The sequence below is a fragment of the Dasypus novemcinctus genome, chromosome X (assembly GCF_030445035.2).
Source record: "Dasypus novemcinctus isolate mDasNov1 chromosome X, mDasNov1.1.hap2, whole genome shotgun sequence".
Lineage (NCBI taxonomy): Eukaryota > Metazoa > Chordata > Mammalia > Cingulata > Dasypodidae > Dasypus > Dasypus novemcinctus.
The window spans coordinates 129,939,307-129,959,480 of NC_080704.1; the positions used below are offsets into that span (position 1 = coordinate 129,939,307).

Here is a 20,174-nt window from a genome sequence, read left to right on the forward strand (position 1 = left end):
CTGTGGCAGTTTCACATGAAGATGATAGTCTGAACAAGCCAAGGCCTGACTGCTTCTTTTCAATGAGTGTTTATTCTGGAACATGTTCAGGGGACCATCTCCTTTTTCTTGCTTCTAGCAACACTAAACCGAAAGGTTCCCTTTCACAGTTTAGTCAGGAGGTACCACAATTCTCTCAAGGATATTTGTGATGGTTAATTTCATGTGTCAACTTGGCCAGGTTATGATGTCTAGTTGTTTGGTCAAGTAGTGGGTTGCTTGTTACTATGAGGTTATTCCATAGATGGGATTTGAATCCACAACCAGTTTATTGCATCTGCAAACAGTTTATTGCGTCTACAATCAACAAGGAGATTGCCTATAGCTGTGTGGGAAATCTCCTCATCCCATCAGTTGGAGCTCTTTTTTTTGTTGTTGTTGTTTTTAAAGATTTATTTATTTATTTAATCCGGCCCCCCCGCCCCCCCCCCCCCCCCCGTTGTCTGTTCTCTGTGTCTATTTGCTGCGTCTTGTTTCTTTGTCCGCTTCTGTTGTCGTCAGCAGCACGGGAAGTGTGGGCGGCACCATTCCTGGGCAGGCTGCACTTTCTTTCGCCCTGGGCGGCTCTTCTTATGGGCGCACTCCTTGCGCGTGGGGCTCCCCTACGCGGGGGACATCTCTGCGTGGCAGGGCACTCCTTGCGTGCATCAGAACTGCGCATGGGCCAGCTCCACACCACGGGTCAAGGAGGCCCGGGGTTTGAACCGCGGACCTCCCGTGTGGTAGATGGATGCCCTAACCACTGGGTCAAGTCCGTTTCCCAGTTGGAGCTCTTAAAAGCTGGAACTGAGAATTTCAGAGGTCAGAATAATTTCTGCCTCAACTTCAACATTTTCCAGCCAGCCAAGTTCTGTTGGGGAATTTGAAGAGCTTCAGTATCACCTTCATCAGAGTTTCCAGCTGTGGGCTGCCCTATGGAGTTCAGACCTGCCAGCCCCTACGGTCGCATAAGCCAATTTCTTATCATAAATTTCTTTATATATATATCCTGCTGGTTCTGTTTCTCTGGAGAACCCTGACCAATACAATGTTAAAGGCAATAAAACGCATCTGAAGGTGTGACTGCTTCTGAGTCAAGGAAGGTACTATAATAATATGTTTTCCTGGACTGGGGATCTGGGGAGGAGAGAGAAGAGAGAATAGCTTTTTTCCTGGCCTTGATAGAGTCTCCTTTTGGATTTTTTAAAAAAGATTTATTTCTCTCCCCACCCCTCATTGTTTGCACTTACTGTCTGCTCTCTGTGTCTGTTCGTTTTGTGCTTATCTTCTTTTAAGGATGCTCTGGGAAACCAAACCCAGGACCATCCCATTTGGTGGGGAAGTGCCTAATCACTTAAGCCACCTCCACTCCTGCTTGTTGTATCTCTCATTATGCTTTCCTCATTGTGTTTCTTCACTGCATCATGTTGTTATGTCAGCTTGCTGTGTTGCTCATCTTCTTTAGGAGGCACTGGGAACTGAATCCAGGATCTTGTATGTGGTAGGTGGGCACCCAACTGCTTGAGTCTCATTGGCTTCCTTTTTTTTTTTTAAGATTTATGTTACTTATATACTCTTGGATTTCTTTTGAAGTGGCAGGACTTTGGTGCCAGGATGGGGCTCCTATTTCCCCATTTCCTCTCCCCCCAAAAGGGCAGTGAACAGAAATTGGAGCATACTGATGAATGTTCAGGTGCCACCTTCCTTGAAGCACTGTGAGTAGCCTCTTAGGAAGTTTCTGTTAGGGTCTGGGGTTGTACCTGAGTTCCTTAGCATAAATGGACATCAGGGAGATCAGCTTTGCCTTGAAACACAGGGTCTCTACTCACCCCAACTCATCTTGCACATATATGTGGTCCCAGTGGGGCAGGATGGGGGAGGGTGAGGATGGGATGATAGGGGGTGGGAGAGAAGAATGTATGGATCAGGGTAAACCTACCATGGGTCCAGGGAAAACTTCTGTGATATGCAGATCTATTGATGGTGACTCAGGGGTGTTATTTCACTAAAGGAGTCCTCTTCGCCATTCTGTTTGAATGGCATTCCTTTAGTAATTCCCACCCAGACCCTACTGACCCATTTGACACCCAGAAACAAATCAACAGAGAATTCACATCTTTATTGAAAATCAAAAAAATGTGCCCTATATATATATATATATATATATATATATATGAAACAGGGCAGTGACTTTGTGTACTCAATTAATTTAACAGGCAGTTAGTGAACTGCTCTTGATGATGTGCTACGTACAATTAGAATCTGGCAGAAAACACTTTGGAGAAATTGTCATGGAGACCATATCTCAGAAAAGAGGACCTACGAAAGGACCACTGATGATAGGGGCCCATGCCGTGCCAAATGAGGCCAAGCCAGAGGGATGCAAGGGTGGCATGGGTGGCCCAGGTGAGAGTGGCTCCAATAGAACCCATCTCCAATTGGACTCATCCAAGATTACACTCATAGGGTGGCCCAGGGTGATGGGAGGCATAATTTCTAAGCATTAATGCCCTGTGACGTCTGCTCCACTTGGCCCTCCTATTCTTAAGCCAAACCATCAATAAGAGGGAAAAAAAGGGACTGGTTTAATGTATTGAACAGTTAACATAATAGGAAAAAACACAACCTGAAACTGTACATGTGATTGAGATTTTAAACTGCAAAGGGAGAAATCATTTCCTCATTGCTAAAATATCTCAGGACGGCTAACACTGCTTCCCCTCCCTCTGGCTTGCCCTTAGCATCAAATAATGTGCTAAGTTCTGGATGAGGCTTACTCTCTATATCTCTCCTCCCCCTTTTAATATTCTTTAATGTTTTTTTTCCTGCTCTTGGATGTAGGTTTAGCTGATGAAATGCACTGGGTCCCTGCTGTTAATGCTATGCCTGGTAACAGGGTAAGAAATGTCAGTATCCTGACAGCTGACCATCAGCTGTCCAGCTGCAGCCACCCCCTCCTCACTCAGTGTCGTCCTGGTTGTGGGGTATGGTAAAAAAGAGCCGAGCATGGTGAAAAGGAAGCCCTCATTTAGAAAGTCACGCTGAAGGGAATGGCCTCCTCATTGAAAAGACCATCTTCATTCTGAAGTAATGAATCGGTAGGAGCACACTAAATTTCTAAAAAAGGTTTCCTTCCAGGGTATGTAAGGGATTCATTCATCATCCGAAGCCTCATGAGTGTCGAAACTATGGTATGGCAAGGAAGGCCTGGTCATGGGGCCCAGGAGGTTTGTGGCTTATCTTGCCAGAACAAGGGAGTTACTGACGCCCTGGACACTGCCTTTGTATTTTAGCCTGAAGAGTTAAGGAAGGTTTAGGCAAACTGGCTTCAAATTCAGTAAAACTCACCACCACCAGACCTGCAGCTCATTTCCATCAATACATGTACTCTGGAGCAAAGCCAATAAGCTCATCCTGATTTTTGGGAAAACGTGTGGTTTTCTACGCTCTTTTCTATGCTCTCAAACTGCCAACTTTTGATCCCATGAAACTACAAATTAGTTATCACATTGCCTGAGTAAATGAAAAAGTATTTCAAATAAACACAGGTAAGAAACTGTTCTGATCTGAGAGGCCCCCCAAACAAATTTTACAAATCTACCTCTTCAAAAATACTATCACCAAATAGGAAAAAAAATCCGTAGCTGTTAGAAATTCCTCAAGAGAATATTTACTTATACATGTGGTATTTGACTAAAGCTCAATTTGTGCAGCATATTCTGACTATATACAATTTTTCCACCTTTTTACCCTTCTGAAGACAATGGAATGTTATTTAAAATTGTTCCTTTCGTTGGTTTCATTTTTTAGACAAATTTACAAAGTGTGCCATCCCTCCCCAACCCCCACAATATTGTGACTATTTTAGCCATGTTTTCAGGCTGACACATCAGAATGTTCCAGAAAATTAGAATTTAGGACTCCCACTCTGCACCACTTAAACAATAGCAGGAGGCCCAGGCACTTAAGACTTTTTTTTTTTTAGGTACCAGGGTCTCAAAAAAAAAGGTCCGGGATTGAACCCAGGACCTTGTATGTGGGAAGACAGCACTCAATCACATCGGCTCCCACTTGACTTTTAAGCTACCCTGTCCCCATCAGTCTCAGCCTAGCTAAACAGACATCATCAGTTCCTCATATAATGTGTTAGGTGTGTTTATTATTCCCTCATGCCAATGTCTGAAATGTTTATAAATTCACCCGTGTAGCCAAGAACTTATTTCTGGTTTTAAATCTTTTAAATAATTTAGTACATTGAACCCTCTTATAACCCAGCTTCTCAATGCATTTCATTAATTTGAATACTTCCCAGGTCAGACTGATCCCCAATGTGACTCCACACAGAAGTGCTCCCCAAAGGATACCAGTGATAGAAAGTGTTGAACTTTATTTATATTTAATTTTGTACAAGGAATAGTAGAAACAATTGTTGTTGTTTTTTTCCTTAAGGAAATTATGTTCTGGTAACAGACACTTTCCATGAGCTGGAGTTTAGCCCATTTTCTACCCATAATGTCCCCAAAGTTCAAAACATTTTTCTGAAACATGGAAAAGGCAACAAAACGACGCCAACTTGAGAATGTCCAGGACAAAGTTGTTCAAGCCTGAAGCATGTTTTAGATCGGCTTCCCTGCCAAATTGCTTTTCTCAGATTTACTGACCTGCACTCTGGGTTCAGTAACATCCATGTATCCTGTAAGGTCCTTTCTGAGGGGAGAAAACAAAGAATGTTCAGTATTTGCAGTGGCAGATGAAATGAAATATACAGGTATACATTTCATGCTTGATCAAGGGAAGATCTAAAACATTCCAGGCGCTAAAAAGCTCAGTCTTCAAGATTAATAAATTTTAATGGACTATTTAAAAATAATAACAAATGCAAAACCAACTCCTCCCCCCCGCCCACGATGACCAAATTCGCAAAATATTAAATAAAGGCAAAGTCCGACCCTGCATTTGGAGGACAGTACCTCCTTCTCCTCACCCTGATCCCAGTTCTGATTACAATAAAAGTAATTTACAAAAACAGAATGCGGGGTCAAAGTTTCCCTGCTTTGGTCGTTTGTCCCTTTACTGGCGGCATGAAAATATTTACCCTGATGCCCAGTAGGCATCGTCCCTACCTCGGAAGGCGAGCGGGCTCCAGTGGCCTCGAGACCTCTAGACCGTTTTTGGCTCCAGGGGAGGGCGGGAGACCCGGGACAGAGCCAAAGGCCTCGGGACCAGCCTGAGTGTCTGGGAACACTGGGCGCCTCTGGAGCAGCCACTTACCGCGCGAACACATCGGGGTACTGAGTACGTTGGAAGATGCTCTCCAGCTCCTGTAGCTTCAAAGGGGTGAACGTGGTACGGAGGAGGTGCTGCGGGCTGTCGGCTGGTTGCGGACGCTGGGTGGCCGGGGGGACCGGCTCCTCCTGCTGCTGCTGCTCGGGCTCGTGGCGGCTGCCGCTGCGGCCCTCCTGGTTTTCGTCGTCCCTTGGGCCTGGAACTCCTTCTTTTCCACCTCCTTGTTCTGCTGCTCCCTGCTCAGGTTCGGACGGTGTTTGCTCCTTGCCGACTGCTCCCGCTATAACCGCCGAGATCGCGGGAGGTTTCCCATCTGGAAAGGGGGAAAGTCAAAGGAGAGATCTGGGTCTTGGAACTAAGGGTGCGTGTGGAGGGGGGGGGGGGGGGGGGGGGGGCGAGGGGCCGCTCAGCGTCGGGTTCGCTCGCCTCTCCCCGGGAAGGTTCTTTTCATGGAGTTCGCTGAAGCACCTCTCCCAGTCCAGGCACTCACCCTGCCGTTCTTCCCCATCCTCGTGGACTCCGAGGCGGCGGTCGCCGGCGTCCTCGTGGCTGTGCTCAGGCGGAGTCTGCTCCATGCCCTGGGTGCTGTCGAGGAAGCTGTGCGGCTCAGGCGACTGCGCGGTCGGGGCTAGCGCTGGGGTCCGCGGCTGAGACGGGGACTGTTTGTGGTGTCTGGTCCCGGTTACAGCGCGTCTGCTGCAGGTCCAGAGTGTGCACGCTCCCGGCTAGACGCCTGCTAGTCTTAACTACCTCCAGCCGCGCTTGGGGCGGGAGGGGTTGGAGGGGACCTACGGAACGCGCACGCCGCCTGGGCGTGGCGGCAATATAGGGGGCGTGCTTTGCCCGCAAGGTCCTGGTAGCTGGCATGCCTGTCTATTGACCAGGAGCTCTGAGTAGCGGACTACTCGCTACTCAGGAGGGTTGCCTGCCCTCAGGAAAGGGATTTGTTGGATTCCGTAAGGCGGTTAGGGAATGGGTTTGGCCAGGGTGGGAATGAGACCTCTCCGTAGCTTCTGGAGTCCCCTGGAGAAATGTTTGCAGAACGTCGTTCAACCCAGCTGTCGATACACGGCTCTTCCAGAGGGAGAGACACAGATAGGGCAGGAGAAAGCGCTGAGGTCCTTGAAAGGAGGCTAGCTGAAGCCAAGGTTCACCCTGCCGCCGGCGTTGCGAACACGCCTCTCCCCTTTGGGAAGCTGGTAGCAAATGGAAAGAACTCTCTGGTTCTGTTCCTTTCGCGCCCAGCATTCGGTAATCAAGGTAATCGCGTGGATGAAATGATCACTTAGGAGGCTTCTTGCTCTGGGTTTTTGCAACGACGCTGCGCTGCCTCCGGCGCCAGAAAATGGGAGCTTGGGGCTGGGTTTGCAGAGCACTCCGGGTTGCTCAGATGGACGCTGCAAGAAACCCCATGTCCTCCTTGCGAAAGCTCCAAGGAATCCAGATTTTTTGTAATGAACCTATGCCAGAGTGCAAGTGCAGAAACATGCCCAGTGTTTAGTGCCTCTAAGCATGCTGACATTGCACGGGACTCTTCCTTTGGCTCTCGATCGGATAGTGGGTGGAGCTTGCAGGGTCTACTGTACTCCACTCAGTTGCCTCTGGCTGCCAGTTCTCTAAAAAAGTGCACGTGTTCCCTATGCTGGGCAGGGGTTGTAGACCTGGGCGAGTTCCAGCTTTCCTTGGTGCTCCTTCCACCTCCTCCCTCCACCCTGTCCCTATTTAAAGAAATATTTTCCTGAGCTATTGCTCCTCATTGATGAATGTCAAATAAAAAAGAGCCAGGACCACACATATGATAACATGGACGAACCTTGAGGGCATTATGCTGAGTGAAATAAGACAGACAAAAAAGGACAAATACTGTATGGTCTCACTAATATGAACTAAATATGAAGAATAAACACATGGAGTTAAAACAGAGTATGATTTACTAGGAGATAGTAAATTATACTTAGAGTATAATTTACTAGCATCTCATTAAACTGAGATGCTTAATGTATGTAGAAATTTTAATTAACTTCACTGTGAAAGTGTGGAAATGGATGGTGTTGATGGTAAAATATTATAGTGAATATAACAAACACAGGTGAGTTATAAATGGGACTGTGGCTGAAAAGACTAGTCTAGGGGTGTAAATTTCAATAGAAAGAAAGCTAGAGAATAATCTAGGGACTGAATAACATAGTGAACCCTGTAGGGATAAGGATTGTGGTTGATAGTACAAATACAAGAATGTTCTTCTTTGAACTAGAACAAATGTACATTACTATGACAAGGTGGTAAGAATATAGTGATGCATGGGAAAAATACAATTAAGGCAACTTATAGACTAGAGTTAATGGCAAAATTATAATTTTCTTGCATCAATGTCAAAAAAGTTTCTATATCAATGCTAAGGGTCAATAATAGGGAGGTATGGGATTTTTTCTTTTGGACTAAGAAAAGCATTCAACATTTTACTGAGGCGATGACTGCACAACTCTGATGAAAGTGAACTCCACTGAGTGTAGACTTTGGATAGAATGTATGAGACATGGGACTGTATAACACAGTGAACCATGTGGAAGATGGACTGTGGTTAACAGTACAAATATGAGAGTGTTCTCTTATGAAATTATAACAAATGTACAGTACTAATACATGGTGTTAATAATAGGGCGTGTATAATTATAGTGAGTAGAATTAACACAACTGATTGTGGCTGAAAAGGCTAGCCTGTGGATGTAAATCTCAATTGAAAGAGAGCTAGAGAATATTTCAGGGACTCAATATAACATAGTGAACCTAGAGGTGGATGAGAATTGTGGTTAATAGTGCAAATACAAGAAGGTCCTTCTTTGCAGTACAACAAATGTACATCAATATTACAAGGTGGTAAGAATGTGGAGAAACATGGAAAAATACAATTAATGGACTATGGACTCTAGGTAAAAGCAATACTGTAATATTCTTGCATCAATGCCAAAGATATACTGTGTTAATAATGGGGGGGTATGGAAAAAATATACCAAATACAACCTATGGATCATAGTTAGTGGTAATAGTCTGATGATGTTCTTTCATAATCTGTAACAAATGTTCAGCAACAATGCAAGGTATTGGTAGAGGGGTGATGTATGGGAATTCTTTTATTTTATTTAACAAACCAATTTTATTGACACATATTAATAAGCATACAATTCATCCAAAGTGTATAATCAATGGAATTTGGTATAATCACATATTTGTGTATTCCTCACTTTAATCTTTGTTAGATCATTTTCATTATTTCAATAATAAACAAAAAACAGACAAACAAGAAAATTCTTCACCTCTCAAACTCTCTGTTACCCCTGCTGTATATAGCAGCTATTTCTGGCTATTCTTGCACAATTATTTATTTATTTATTAAGCAGTTTTATCGAGATATATTCACATACCATACAATCTATCTAAAGTGTATAATCAATGGCTTTTAGTATGAACACGATGTTGTGTACTCATCACAAAATTTTTAGAATTATTTAATTACTCCAAAAAGAAAAACTCCATGCTTCTTAGCATGACTTCCCTAGCTCTACATAACCACTAATCAAATTTGATCTTTAAAAATTGATTTATATTTATATTTTATACAAATGGAGTCATACAATATATTTAGTCATAGTAGTGGAATCATACAGTATTTGTCCTTTTGTGTCTGGGTTACTTCACTCAACATAATGTCCTCCAGGTTCATCCATGTTGTCATATGCTTTACCACTTCATTTCTTCTCACAGCTGCATAATATTCCATCATGTGACTATACCATGCTTTATTTATGCATTCATCAGTTGATGGATACCTGGGTTATTTCCAACTTTCGGCAATCGCGAATAATGCCACAATGAACATAGGTGTGCAGATATCTGTTTGTGTCACGCCTCTCAGTTCTTCTGGTTATATACCCAGTAGTGGTATTGCAGAGTCACATGGCAAATCTATATTCAACTTCTTTAGGAACTGCCGAACAGTCCTCCACAGTGGCTGTGCCAACCTGCATTCCCACCAACTGTGAATAAGCGTTCCTATTGCTCCACGTCCTCTCCAACACTGGTAGATCCTGTTTTTTTTAATAGTGGCCATTCTGATAGGTGTGAAATAATATCTCATTGTAGTTTTGATTTGCATTTCCCTAATCATTAATGATGTTGAACATTTTTTCATGTGTTTTTTTTTTTTGCCATTTGTATTTCTTTCTTGGACAAATGTCTATTCAGGTCTTTTGCCAAATTTTTAATCTGGTCATTTGTCTTTATTGTTGAGTTGTAACATCTCTATATATCATGGATATGAAACCCTTATCAGACATGTGATTTCCAAATATTCTCTCCCATTGAGTCAGCTGCCTTTTCACCCTTTTGACAAAGTCCTGTGAGGTACAAAAGTGCTTAATTTTGAGGACGTCCCGTTTATTTATTTTTAATTTTGTTGCATGGGTGCTTTGGGTGTAATGTCCAAGAAACTACTACCTACTACAAGGTCTTTAAGACTTTTCCCTACATTTTCTTCTAGTAGTTTTATGGTCCTGGCTTTTATATTTAGGTCTTTGATCCATTTTGAGTTTTTTTGTATAGAGAGTGAGATAGGGGTCCTCTTTGATTCTTTTGGTTATAGATGTCCAGTTCTCCCAGCACCATTTGTTGGAGTCCTGTTAACATAGACTTGGTAGATTTGCAAAAAACCAATTGACTGTAGAGGTAAGGGTTTATATCTGGACTCTCAATTCTATTCCACTGATTGGTGTTTCTATCTTTAGGCCAGTACCATGCTGTTTTGACCACTGTAGATTTGTAATATGTTTCAGTGTCAAGCAGTTAAATTCCTGCCACGTTGCTCTTCTTTTTTAGAAGGTGTTTGCCTATTCAGGGGCACTTTCCTTCCAAATGAATTTGGTAATTGCCTTTTCTATTTCTGTAAAGTACACTGTTGGAATATTGATTGGTATTGCATTGAATCTGTCAATCAGTTTGCACAAGATTGACATTGTCACAATATTTAGTTTTCCAATACATGAACACAGAAGGTCTTTCCATTTGTTTAGGTCTTCATTGATTTCTTTTAGCATTGTTTTGTAGTTTTCTGCATATAGGTCCATAGGTTCTGTACATCCTTGGTTAAATTGATTCTGAGGCCTTTGAGTCTTTTTGTTGCTATTATGAATGGAACTTTTTTCCCTGGATTTCCTACACAGATTGTTCAATACTAGTGTACAAAAACATTACTGATTTTGCTTGTATCTTGCCATTTTACTGAATTCATTTATTAGCACAAATAGCTTTGTGTAAACATTTCAGAATTTTCTAAATATAGGATGATGTCATCCCCAAATAGTGAGAGTTTTACTTCCTCTTTTCCTATTTGGATGCCTTTAATTTTTTTTCTTGTCTAATTGCTCTAGTTAGAACTTCTAGTACAATGTTGAATAACAATGGTGACAGTGGGCATCCTTGTCTTGTTCCCAATTTTAGAGGGAAACTTTTCAACCTTTCCCCGTTGAGTACAATTTTTGCTGTGGGTTTTTTCATACATGCCTTTTATCATATTGAGGAATTTTCCTTCTAATCTTATCTTTTGAAGTGGTTTTACAAGAAAGGATCCTGGATTTTGCTGAATGCCATTTCTGCATCAAATGAAATGATCATGTGGTTTTTCCTTCAAATTGTTAATGTGGTATATTATATTGATTGATTTTCATATGCTGAACCAGCCTTGCATACCAGGAATATATCCCACTTAGTCGTGATGTATAAGCCTTTTGCTATTCTGTTGGATTCAATTTACAAATACATATTTTTTGCAAATATTTCATTGAGAATTTTTGCATGTATGTTTATTAAAGAGATTGGTCTGTAAATGTGCTTCTTGGACATACAATTTCATTTCTTTCATGAGAGTTGGGAAATTTTTAGCTATTATTTCCTCAAATACTCTTTCTGTCCCCTTTCCCATCTCTTCTCTTTCTGGAACTTCTGTGATATATACGTTGCATTTTGTGTTGTCATTCAACTCTCTGAGCCCCTGCTCAATTTTTTCCATTCCTTTCCCTCTTCAATTTCAGCTGTTCTGTCTTTGCTATCACTTATTCTTTCTAGTATCATTTCGAGTCTGCTGTTGTATGCCTCTATTGTGTTCCCTCCCCTGAGATATCTCCGTAGTCTGTCTGCTCACTGGGTCTGCTTGCTGTGCCTGCTCATTGTCTCTGCTAATTGTGTCTGGTCATTGGCTCTGCTCATTGTCTGCTCGTTGTCTCTGCTCATTGTGCCAGCTTATCTTCTTTCGGAGGTACTGGGAACTGAACCTGGGACGCCCAGCCGCTTAAGCCTCATCTGCTCCCTGCTTGTGTCTCCTTGTTCATCAGCTTGTTGCATCAGCTCTTTGTGTCTGTTCATCTTCTTTATTTTTTAAAGATTTATTATTTATTTCTCTCTCCTCCCCCCACCCCCAGTTGTCTGCTCTCTGTGTCCATTCACTGTGTGTTCTTCTGTGTCTGCTTGTATTCTTGTCAGTGGCACCGGGAATCTGTGTCTCTTTTTGTTGCATCATCATGCTGTGTCAGCTCTCTGTGTGTTCGGCCCCACTCCTGGGCAGGCTGTGCTTTTTTTGTGTGGGGCAGCTCTCCTTATGGGGCACACTCCTTGCACATGGGGCTCCCCTACGTGGTGGACACTCCTGCATGGCAGAGCACTCGTTGTGTACATCAGCTCTGTGCGTGGGCCAGCTTCGCCACACGGGTCAGGAGGCACTGAGTTTGAACCTTGGGCCTCCCACGTAGTAGGCAGATGCTTTATCCATTGAGCCAAATCCATTTCCCTTCATCTTCATTAGGAGGCACCTAGGACCCAACCTGGACTTCCCATGTGGGAGGCGGGTGCCTAACTGCTTGAGACACATCTGCTCCTTCTAATGTGTTTTTTTTTTTAAGATTTATTTATTTATTTATTTCTCTCCCCTTCCCCCCCACCCCGATTGTCTGTTCTCTGTGTCTATTTGCTGTATCTTCTTTGTCCGCTTCTGTTATTGTCAGAGGCACAGGAATCTGTGTTTCTTTTTGTTGCGTCATCTTGTTGTATCAGCTCTCCATGTGGGCAGTGCCATTCTTGGTCAGGCTGCACTTTCACGCTGGGTTGCTCTCCTTACAGGGCGCACTCCTTGCGCGTGGGACTCCCCTACGCGGGGGACACCCCTGCATGGCAGGGCACTCCTTGTGCTCATCAGCACTGCGCGTGGGCCAGCTCCACAGGGGTCAAGGAGGCCTGAGGTTTGAACCGTGGACCTCCCATGTGGTAGACAGATGCCCTAACCACTGGGCCAAGTCTGCTTCCCATCTAATGTGTTTTTTATGTCACATTTTGTGTCTTTCATTCCCATGAGCTCTGTTACTTTTCTTTTCAGGATTTCAAATTCTTCTTTGTGCTTGCTCAATGTCTTCTTGATATCATTTATCTCTTCAGCCATATGTCTTTCAGCTCATTAATTTGATTTTGGAAAGTTGTGTGCATATTGTTAATTAGTTCTCTCAAATCCCATCTCTTCTGGGGCTTTGATATATTCCTTTTCTTGGGCCATGTCTTCCATTTTCTTAGTGTGGCTTGTAATTTTTTGCTGATGTCTAGGTATCTGATTAGGATGGTAGTTTACTCAGATGCTCAACTTCTTTCTCTTTCATAGGGATTTAGTGGCAGGAGGCTGTGAGTTACTGCTGTTCTTTGATTCTTGGTTTAACATGGAGTGTTAGGATTCTCCCTGTTAGTTGCTCAAAACTCGGTTATGGATTCAGTAATGGGTTGCAGACCCACTTCCTAGGGCCTTGGGGAAGGAGGCTATAAAAGCTGGAAAATGCCTTCCACATATTCTTAATTTTCTCATGTGCACTTCCTTGATCTTCCAGGAGATCATATACTTTTGCAGCCTTCTCAGCTCAATGCCTATTTGGAGTGTGTTTGCTGCAACAGGAACTGGATTAATGAGATAGAGCTTCCTGCCTGGAGGCTAAGAGCCTTGTAATTCAAACTTTCTCAGAGAAAGTTCTCCAGCCTTCTCTGGCAGTCCCCTTTTCCCAGGTAGGAAATAATTCCACTTCCCTCTGCATCCTCAACCATCAGTCCTGCTTAGTAGAGAAGGAGATTAAGAGGTTAGATCTCTTGAGTCCCTTGCTGGCTCCCAAGGCAAATGATAGTGTGGTCCCATGCAACCTGGAAGGGCTTGTGGGACACAGCATACCAAATTTGTGGGTCAGAAGCTGAGTAAGCCTTAGGCTTTGTCACTCTTTCTCCCCTTTCATGGGGTAGTGGATCCCTAGAGCCCCCTTTGTTTGTAGCTGGCTCAGAGGCCTGAGAATTCTAAAGTGCCTTTTTTTTCTCTATTTAAAAAAAATGTTACATTCAAAAAATATGAGGTCCCCATATATCTCCCACCCCTCACCCCACTCCTCCCACATCAATAACCTCTTTCATCATCATGAGACATTCATTAATTTGGTGAATGTATTTTGGAGCACTGCTGCACCACATGGATAATGGTTTACATTGTAGTTTACACTCTCCCCCAGTGCACCCAGTGGGCCATGGCAGGACATACTACATCCAGCATCTGTCCCTCCGGTACCACCCAGGACAACTCCAAGTCCTGAAAATGCCCCCACATCATATCTCTTCTTCCCTCTCCCTACCCTCAGCAGCTACCATGGCCACTTTCTCCATATCAATGCTACAATTTCTTCCATTACTAATCACAATAGTTCTATAGTAGAATATCAGTAAATCCATTCTAATCCATACTCTATTCCTCCATCCTGTGGACCCTGGGATGGTTATGTCCACTCCACCTCTATATCAAGAAGAGGCTTAGATTCCACATGGATGCTGGATACAATTCTCCTGCTTGCAGTTGTAGGAACTCTTGGCTCCCTGGTGTGGTGGTTGACCTTCTTCACCTCCCTGTTAGCTGGCCGGGGTTAGACTGGGGTAAGTGTCTTTATTGTGGGGGAGGGTGCTGGTAGTAGCAGCTGCTGATTTCAACTCAGTTTTGCTTTAGCAATTACCCTTTTATCCTTATCTCCTCTGGGCAGGGTCCAGTCTTTGCCTGGTTTCATAAACCCTAGAAATCTTTTTCCAGGCCATTTCAGCTTGTCCTCTGGCTATTTTTCTGGGAGAGAAGAAGAGTCCTACGTCTTTCTAGTCTGCCATCTTCCTGGAAATCTACTGATGTATGGGAATTCTGCACATTATGCATGAATATTAAAAAATGCAACTTCTCTAATAAAAATATATATTAAAAGAGCCAGGCCAGAATGAGGACTCTAGAGGTCTCTCTTTGAGAAGGGTTTTGCAGGTGCCACAAGACATGCTAATAACCTGAATATTGAGAACAGCTTCTAACAATGGGTCCTATGCTTGACAATGTACATGATTTATCCTATTTTTACCTTCACAACTACCACGGTCATGAAACCCATTTTATAAAAGAAATTAAATCATTTTCAGAGGCCCCTAAATTACTGTGGCACCTTACCTACTATGCCTAATGGATAAATGCCCCCCGTGCCTCATGTTCCAGAGGTAGGTAGGAAACCAGTTACAAGAGGGTTGGTCGACCAAAAAGAGCTCAATGGAGAGCAAACCCACAGCATCTCTTTTGACTTTAACCAAGATATCTGGCTCTGGCTGGGTTCTGCAGGCCTAAAATTACCTAGTGCATAGTGTTGTCCTGGGATCAGTTATCACTTGAGAGACCCACAAGGGTTTTCATCATCATGTGCAGTACCCTAGCGAGGACACCAAGGACTCTGTGGATGGTGAGTTCTCTCGCATCTCAGATTTCCACAGTTTACTCCAGTGTTATCTAATCTTTACTCATTCACATGCTTTCTTGGTGGAGTGCTGACCTATGTGAACACCAGTCTTCCTACTATTTGCTTAACAGTTTTACTTCCATCTATTCACTTTTTGAAAAATAACTTAAAGACTTAGTGGAGCCTCAGCCTAAGTGAAAAATAGCCATGAATCACATCTCTGATGTACCAGATTTAGGAGAGCAGGGGCACTGGAGCCAGGCTGTTTTTATCTAAATCCTGGCTTTCCTAGTTGTTTACTAGCTGACTAACCTGATGAGTTGATTTTTCTCCCTTTACCTTAATTTCCTCACCTGTACAATGGGGATAACAATAGTACCTACCTCCTGGTGTTGAGAAATAAAAAGCATAACCTTGCAGAAAAAATATCTAATGAGCCACTCCTGCCCCCACTTCTGTGAATCAGCCCATGAGAACATGGCCTTGCAGAATATCAAACAAATGACTCCTGCCCCCCACTTCTGTAAATCAGCCCACAAAAGCATGACCTTGCACCTGCCTTCTGCTTCTGTAACCCCCCCTTGCAAAATTTTGCCTAGTAACACATTAGCCAATGAGCAAGTCATGCTGATTCCACATAAAATCCTATATAAACCTATGAAAACTGAAAAACGAGGCTCAGAATTTGGAGATTGACTCTCCTCTGGGCCCGCGTGTAATAAATCTGTTCCTCCACCTCTCTGAGTGCCATTTGGGTTTTTCTGCCATTCAGAACTCCTGGCTTTGTTGCAACATTTGGTTCCCTGACCAGAAAACCCAACTGCGTTGGCCCTTTGAGCCTCTGGTTTGGGACTAGTGGGCATGACTGGTGGAGATCTCAACACGAACAAGGTGGTGCCACCTGTCCCCTTGACGGGGCCTCTTTTGGGGAAAGAATCCCTGTGGGCTGTGTCTTCCACCCCGGCCTGACTCAGTAGAGAGGTGGATTGAACAAAATCAGAAGACACTGGAAAGGCAAAGCCCCGAGGTTCTGAGTCCCAGTCAGGCCCATCTCTGGACAGAAGGGGAGGCTGATCACCTCCCCAAAACTTGAGATTCGAGATTTCAGGATACGGTAGTCCCTTGGGTGGGACTGGTAACCTCTGAGTGAGTGAGTGAATGAATGGGGACTGCAAAGGCTTGCTTCTGCTGATCCAGTCTATGGCTCCATGGCCTGTGCTACAGAGTCTGACTGACCCCAACCTGTACTCCACGGCTATGTCATATGGCGTAATGGCTAATCCAGACTACATGGATGTCTTAACTAAGATGAGCCTAAGTTCTCATGAGAGACATGGACAGACGAGCATCTGAGTGACCTCATGAGAGGCTCCCCTCCTTGTTTGTCCTGCAACACCAGTTCAGGGATGGGGATCATCACAATCCAAACTCACAGTCTTAAATTGTATGTTAAAAAACTTCAAGAAAGGCTTTTCTGGGGATTATGGTGCTTGTATGTCCCCCAGAACTCTCCAGACTCTGTGCAAATTAGAATGGCCTAAATTTGGTGTTTTTTTTTAAAGATTTATTTATTTATTCCCCCCCTCCCTGCCTTGCAGCTTGCTTGCTGTCTGTTCTCTGTGTCCATTCACTATGCTTTCTTTCGTGTCTGCTTGTCTCCCTTTATTGTGTCATCTTGCTGTGCCAGCTCTTTGTGGGCCGGCTTGCCTTCACGAGGAGGCCCTGGGATGCAAACCCAGGGCCTCCCATATGGTAGCTGGGAGCCCAGTTGATTGAGCCACAGCTGCTTCCCAAATTTGGTGTTAACTAGCCCTCAGAGGGAACCATAGATGTAACCAAGGTTTGTGAAGTTTGGCAGGCAGTCACTAGGACCCCCAGCCACCCTGACCAGTTTCCCTACATCAATACCTGGTTAGAAATTGCCCAAACCCTGCCCCCTGATAAAACTGCTGCTGTTTGTGAATAGGGTTTGATCTGGGCAAAGAAGTGGCCTGTTCTGGGGGTCAAGGCGACTGGCATATGCTTTTTCTGTTTTGCTAGCTAGCAAAAGGTTATCAACATAGGTTCAATCCTGTGTTGGAAGGAGGGGTCAGAGTAGGCCGGTCAAATGACTGGACCTCAAAAACCTATTATGCTACAAAAAATCTCCAGAAGAAAACCTACTATCCCCTCTGTATGTTCCAGCCGTTCTAGGACATCTGCCTGCCCTGGAGCCTCCACATTCAGTCTCCCTGGGCCCATCAGTCCCCCACGCCCCCGCAGGGGGATCTTGAGACGCCTTTGGTAAGGAAACTTTGATCAGCACAACCTGCACTTCAGATGCCCCTCTGTGAAACACAAGGTCCAGCCCAGATCAGTGCAAATGGGGTGGTCCAACCCAGAAAGTCCATCCTGCTTTATCAGCTTTTCATAACTACAGATCTCTTAAAACTGAAAGCACCACACCCCTTCATATTTAGAAAAGCCTCAGGCTCTTAACAACCTCATGGAGTCCATTTTCCAAACCCACCGCCCCCCTTGGGATGATTGCCACCAACTCCTCCTAACCCTGTTCAATACAGAGGAGAGATGCTGGATTCTCACAGAAGCCAGAAAGTGGTGGTGAGAACAGGCCCCTGCCGTTGTCTTGGAGCCAGAGGAATGGGCCTGAGAGGTGGCACCAGAAGCCCGACTGGCCTGGGACTTTAACACAGATCAGGGATGGGCTGCCCTTCAGTGGTATCGAAAAGCCCTGCTCAGAGGGGTAGGCGAAGGAGCAAGGCAGCCCACAAACATGTCCAAAATGACCTCCATCACTCAAAAGCCTAAAAAAAAATTTTTTTATGAGCGACTCTGCAAAGCCTTCAAGATTTACACCCCTTCAACCCAGAAGCCCCGGAAAGCCAGAGAATAGTCAACACAGCTTTCATCACCCAGGCAGCACTGAACATCAGATGGAAACTTCAGAAGCTAAGCGGGTTCACAGAGATAAACATCTCCCAGCTTCTTGAAGTCACAAACAAAGTATTCATCAATCGGGACAAAACTGCTGAGAGGGAAGCAAAAAATGAATGAAACAGCAGGTCTCCCTGTTAGCAGCAGCCTTAAAGAACTCAAACCCAACCAAGCGAGGAAGGCCACCCCAAAAAGGGCAGAATATTTCACTCTGGAACACTCTGCTGCTACCAGTAAAAAGCCTAATGGGACATCCATGGCCTTTACCCATACACCTTAATGGAGCAATTACCTCCTGGGGCTGCCTGGTTTACATGTCTGGATTTAAAGAATGCTTTTTTCTTCCTGCAGGTAGCTCCCCAGAGCCTGTCTTTATTTGCTTTTGAATGGGAAAATCTCAGGACTCAATAAAAAAAAACTCAATTAACTTGGACTCAACTCCTGCAGGGCTTCAAAAACTCCCCCACCCTTTTCAGAAAAGGTCTGACAGTGGATCTGGTTTCCTACCCATGGGAAAATTTAAATAGTACTCTCCTGCAGTACATAGATAACCTCTTGCTAGCTAGCAAAACAGAAAAAGCATATGCCAGCCGCCCTGGGCTCCAGAACAGACTACTTCTTTGCCCAGATCAAACCCTATTCACAAACAGCAGCAGTTTTATCAGAGATGGAGAAAAGCTTGCTGAATACACAGTCACCATGGCTAAACAAGTAGTGAAAGCAGCTCCCCTACCTTAAGGGTAGTCTGCATAATGAGCGGAACTCTGGGTGCTAATCTGAGCCCTACAACTGGCTGCCAGGCAAACGGTAAACATTTACACTAACTCTAAGTATGCATTCACTACTGCACATATCCATGGTGCAATTTATAAGGAGAGGGGACTCCTAACTGCAGGGGAGAAAGAAATAAAAAATAAAAAATAAATCCTTCAACTACTGGAGGCAGTCTGGAAGCCAAGCAGAGTTGCCATCATACACTGTCAGGGACATCAGAAGAAAATAGATGCAGTTACTAAAAAATACACTAGCCAATGAAGCAGCTCAACAGGCAGCCAAAAAGCCCTCAAACTGCAGGCCCTACTGCCAGTGCCTCATCAGTCCCTTCTAGGGGAATGCATTAAAAAATAACTAAACTATACCTGGGAAAAACAGGAGTGGGCAAAGAAAAAAAAGGCACCAGACCCCAGAGAGAAACTGGCTATTCCCAAATAGACAAGTCTTCATTCCAAAGGGGCAACATACACCCTTGTGCAACAATAACACCAGCTCACCCACCTGGAAAAAACTGCTTTAAAAGGCCTGCTCAGAAAATATTACTACATTGCCCAGATGGCCTCGCTCTGTACCACCGTTAACAGCTGATGCCAGACCTGTGCTATAAACAACCCCTCCCAAGGTCCCCAGGCCCCAGCTGGCATCCAACACACAGAAACTGCCCCTTTTAAAAGCTTAACAATGAACTTTAAAAAATAAAACCAAGTCAAGAGTATAGGTACTTATTAGTAATAATGTGCACCTTCTTGGGCTGGGTCAAGACCTTTTCTACCTGCATTGAAAAAGCCAGAAAAGTAACTAAAGCTTTACTCCAAAAAATAATTCCCCAGCACAGGATACCCTTATCCATAGGCAGTGACAATGGCCAGGCTTTCGTAGCAGCCATTATTCAAGAACTAGCAAAATGTTAGGAATTATGTGAAAGTTCCACACAGCATATAGGCCTCAGAGCTCAGGGAAAGTGGAATGCATGATCAAATGCTCAAAATCATCCTAGCCAAGTTCTGTAAAAAAACTGGCCTCCCACGAATAGATCTGCTCCCATTAACCCTCCTGAAAGTCAGATGCACCCCTGGACCCTCAGGTTATTTACCTTTTAAAATTCTGTTTGGAAGACCACCCCCCAATTATTCAAACATTCAAGGAATATCTCAGGTTCCTAGGAAAAACTGGCCAGGATTCTACCCTCTAGCAGTTGGGAAAAATCCTAGCCAAAATACACAAAACTGTCCTGTCTCAAAATCCCATCCCATTAAACCACCCAGTACACCCACACTTGCCTGGAGACCTAGTTTGGGTAAAAGCCTAAAAGAAAGAGCCCCTCTAGCCCACCTGGATGGGCCCACA

At 44.1% G+C, this 20,174-nt stretch overlaps 1 protein-coding gene across 1 annotated transcript; it reads right to left on the bottom strand.

The window, feature by feature from the left end:
- Positions 1-2,118: 2,118 nt before the first annotated feature.
- On the bottom strand, positions 2,119-6,011 carry LOC101429937 (homeobox protein ESX1-like). Its single transcript, XM_004462124.5, has 3 exons — positions 5,795-6,011; positions 5,290-5,617; positions 2,119-4,725 (listed from the first exon to the last, which is right to left on the bottom strand). The coding sequence occupies exons 1-3, from the start codon at positions 5,877-5,879 to the stop codon at positions 4,635-4,637; spliced, it is 504 nt and encodes a 167-aa protein (XP_004462181.1). The 5' UTR covers positions 5,880-6,011; the 3' UTR covers positions 2,119-4,634.
- Between the last annotated feature and the right edge of the window lie 14,163 nt (positions 6,012-20,174).

Coding starts and splice junctions, on each gene's coding strand:
- LOC101429937 (XM_004462124.5), bottom strand. CDS start 5,879: ATGGAGCAGACTCCGCCTGAGCACAGCCACGAGGACGCCGGCGACCGC. Junction 5,618..5,794: donor GGATGGGGAAGAACGGCAGG/GTGAGTGCCTGG, acceptor CCCCCTTTCCAG/ATGGGAAACCTCCCGCGATC. Junction 4,726..5,289: donor TACCCCGATGTGTTCGCGCG/GTAAGTGGCTGC, acceptor TTCTCCCCTCAG/AAAGGACCTTACAGGATACA.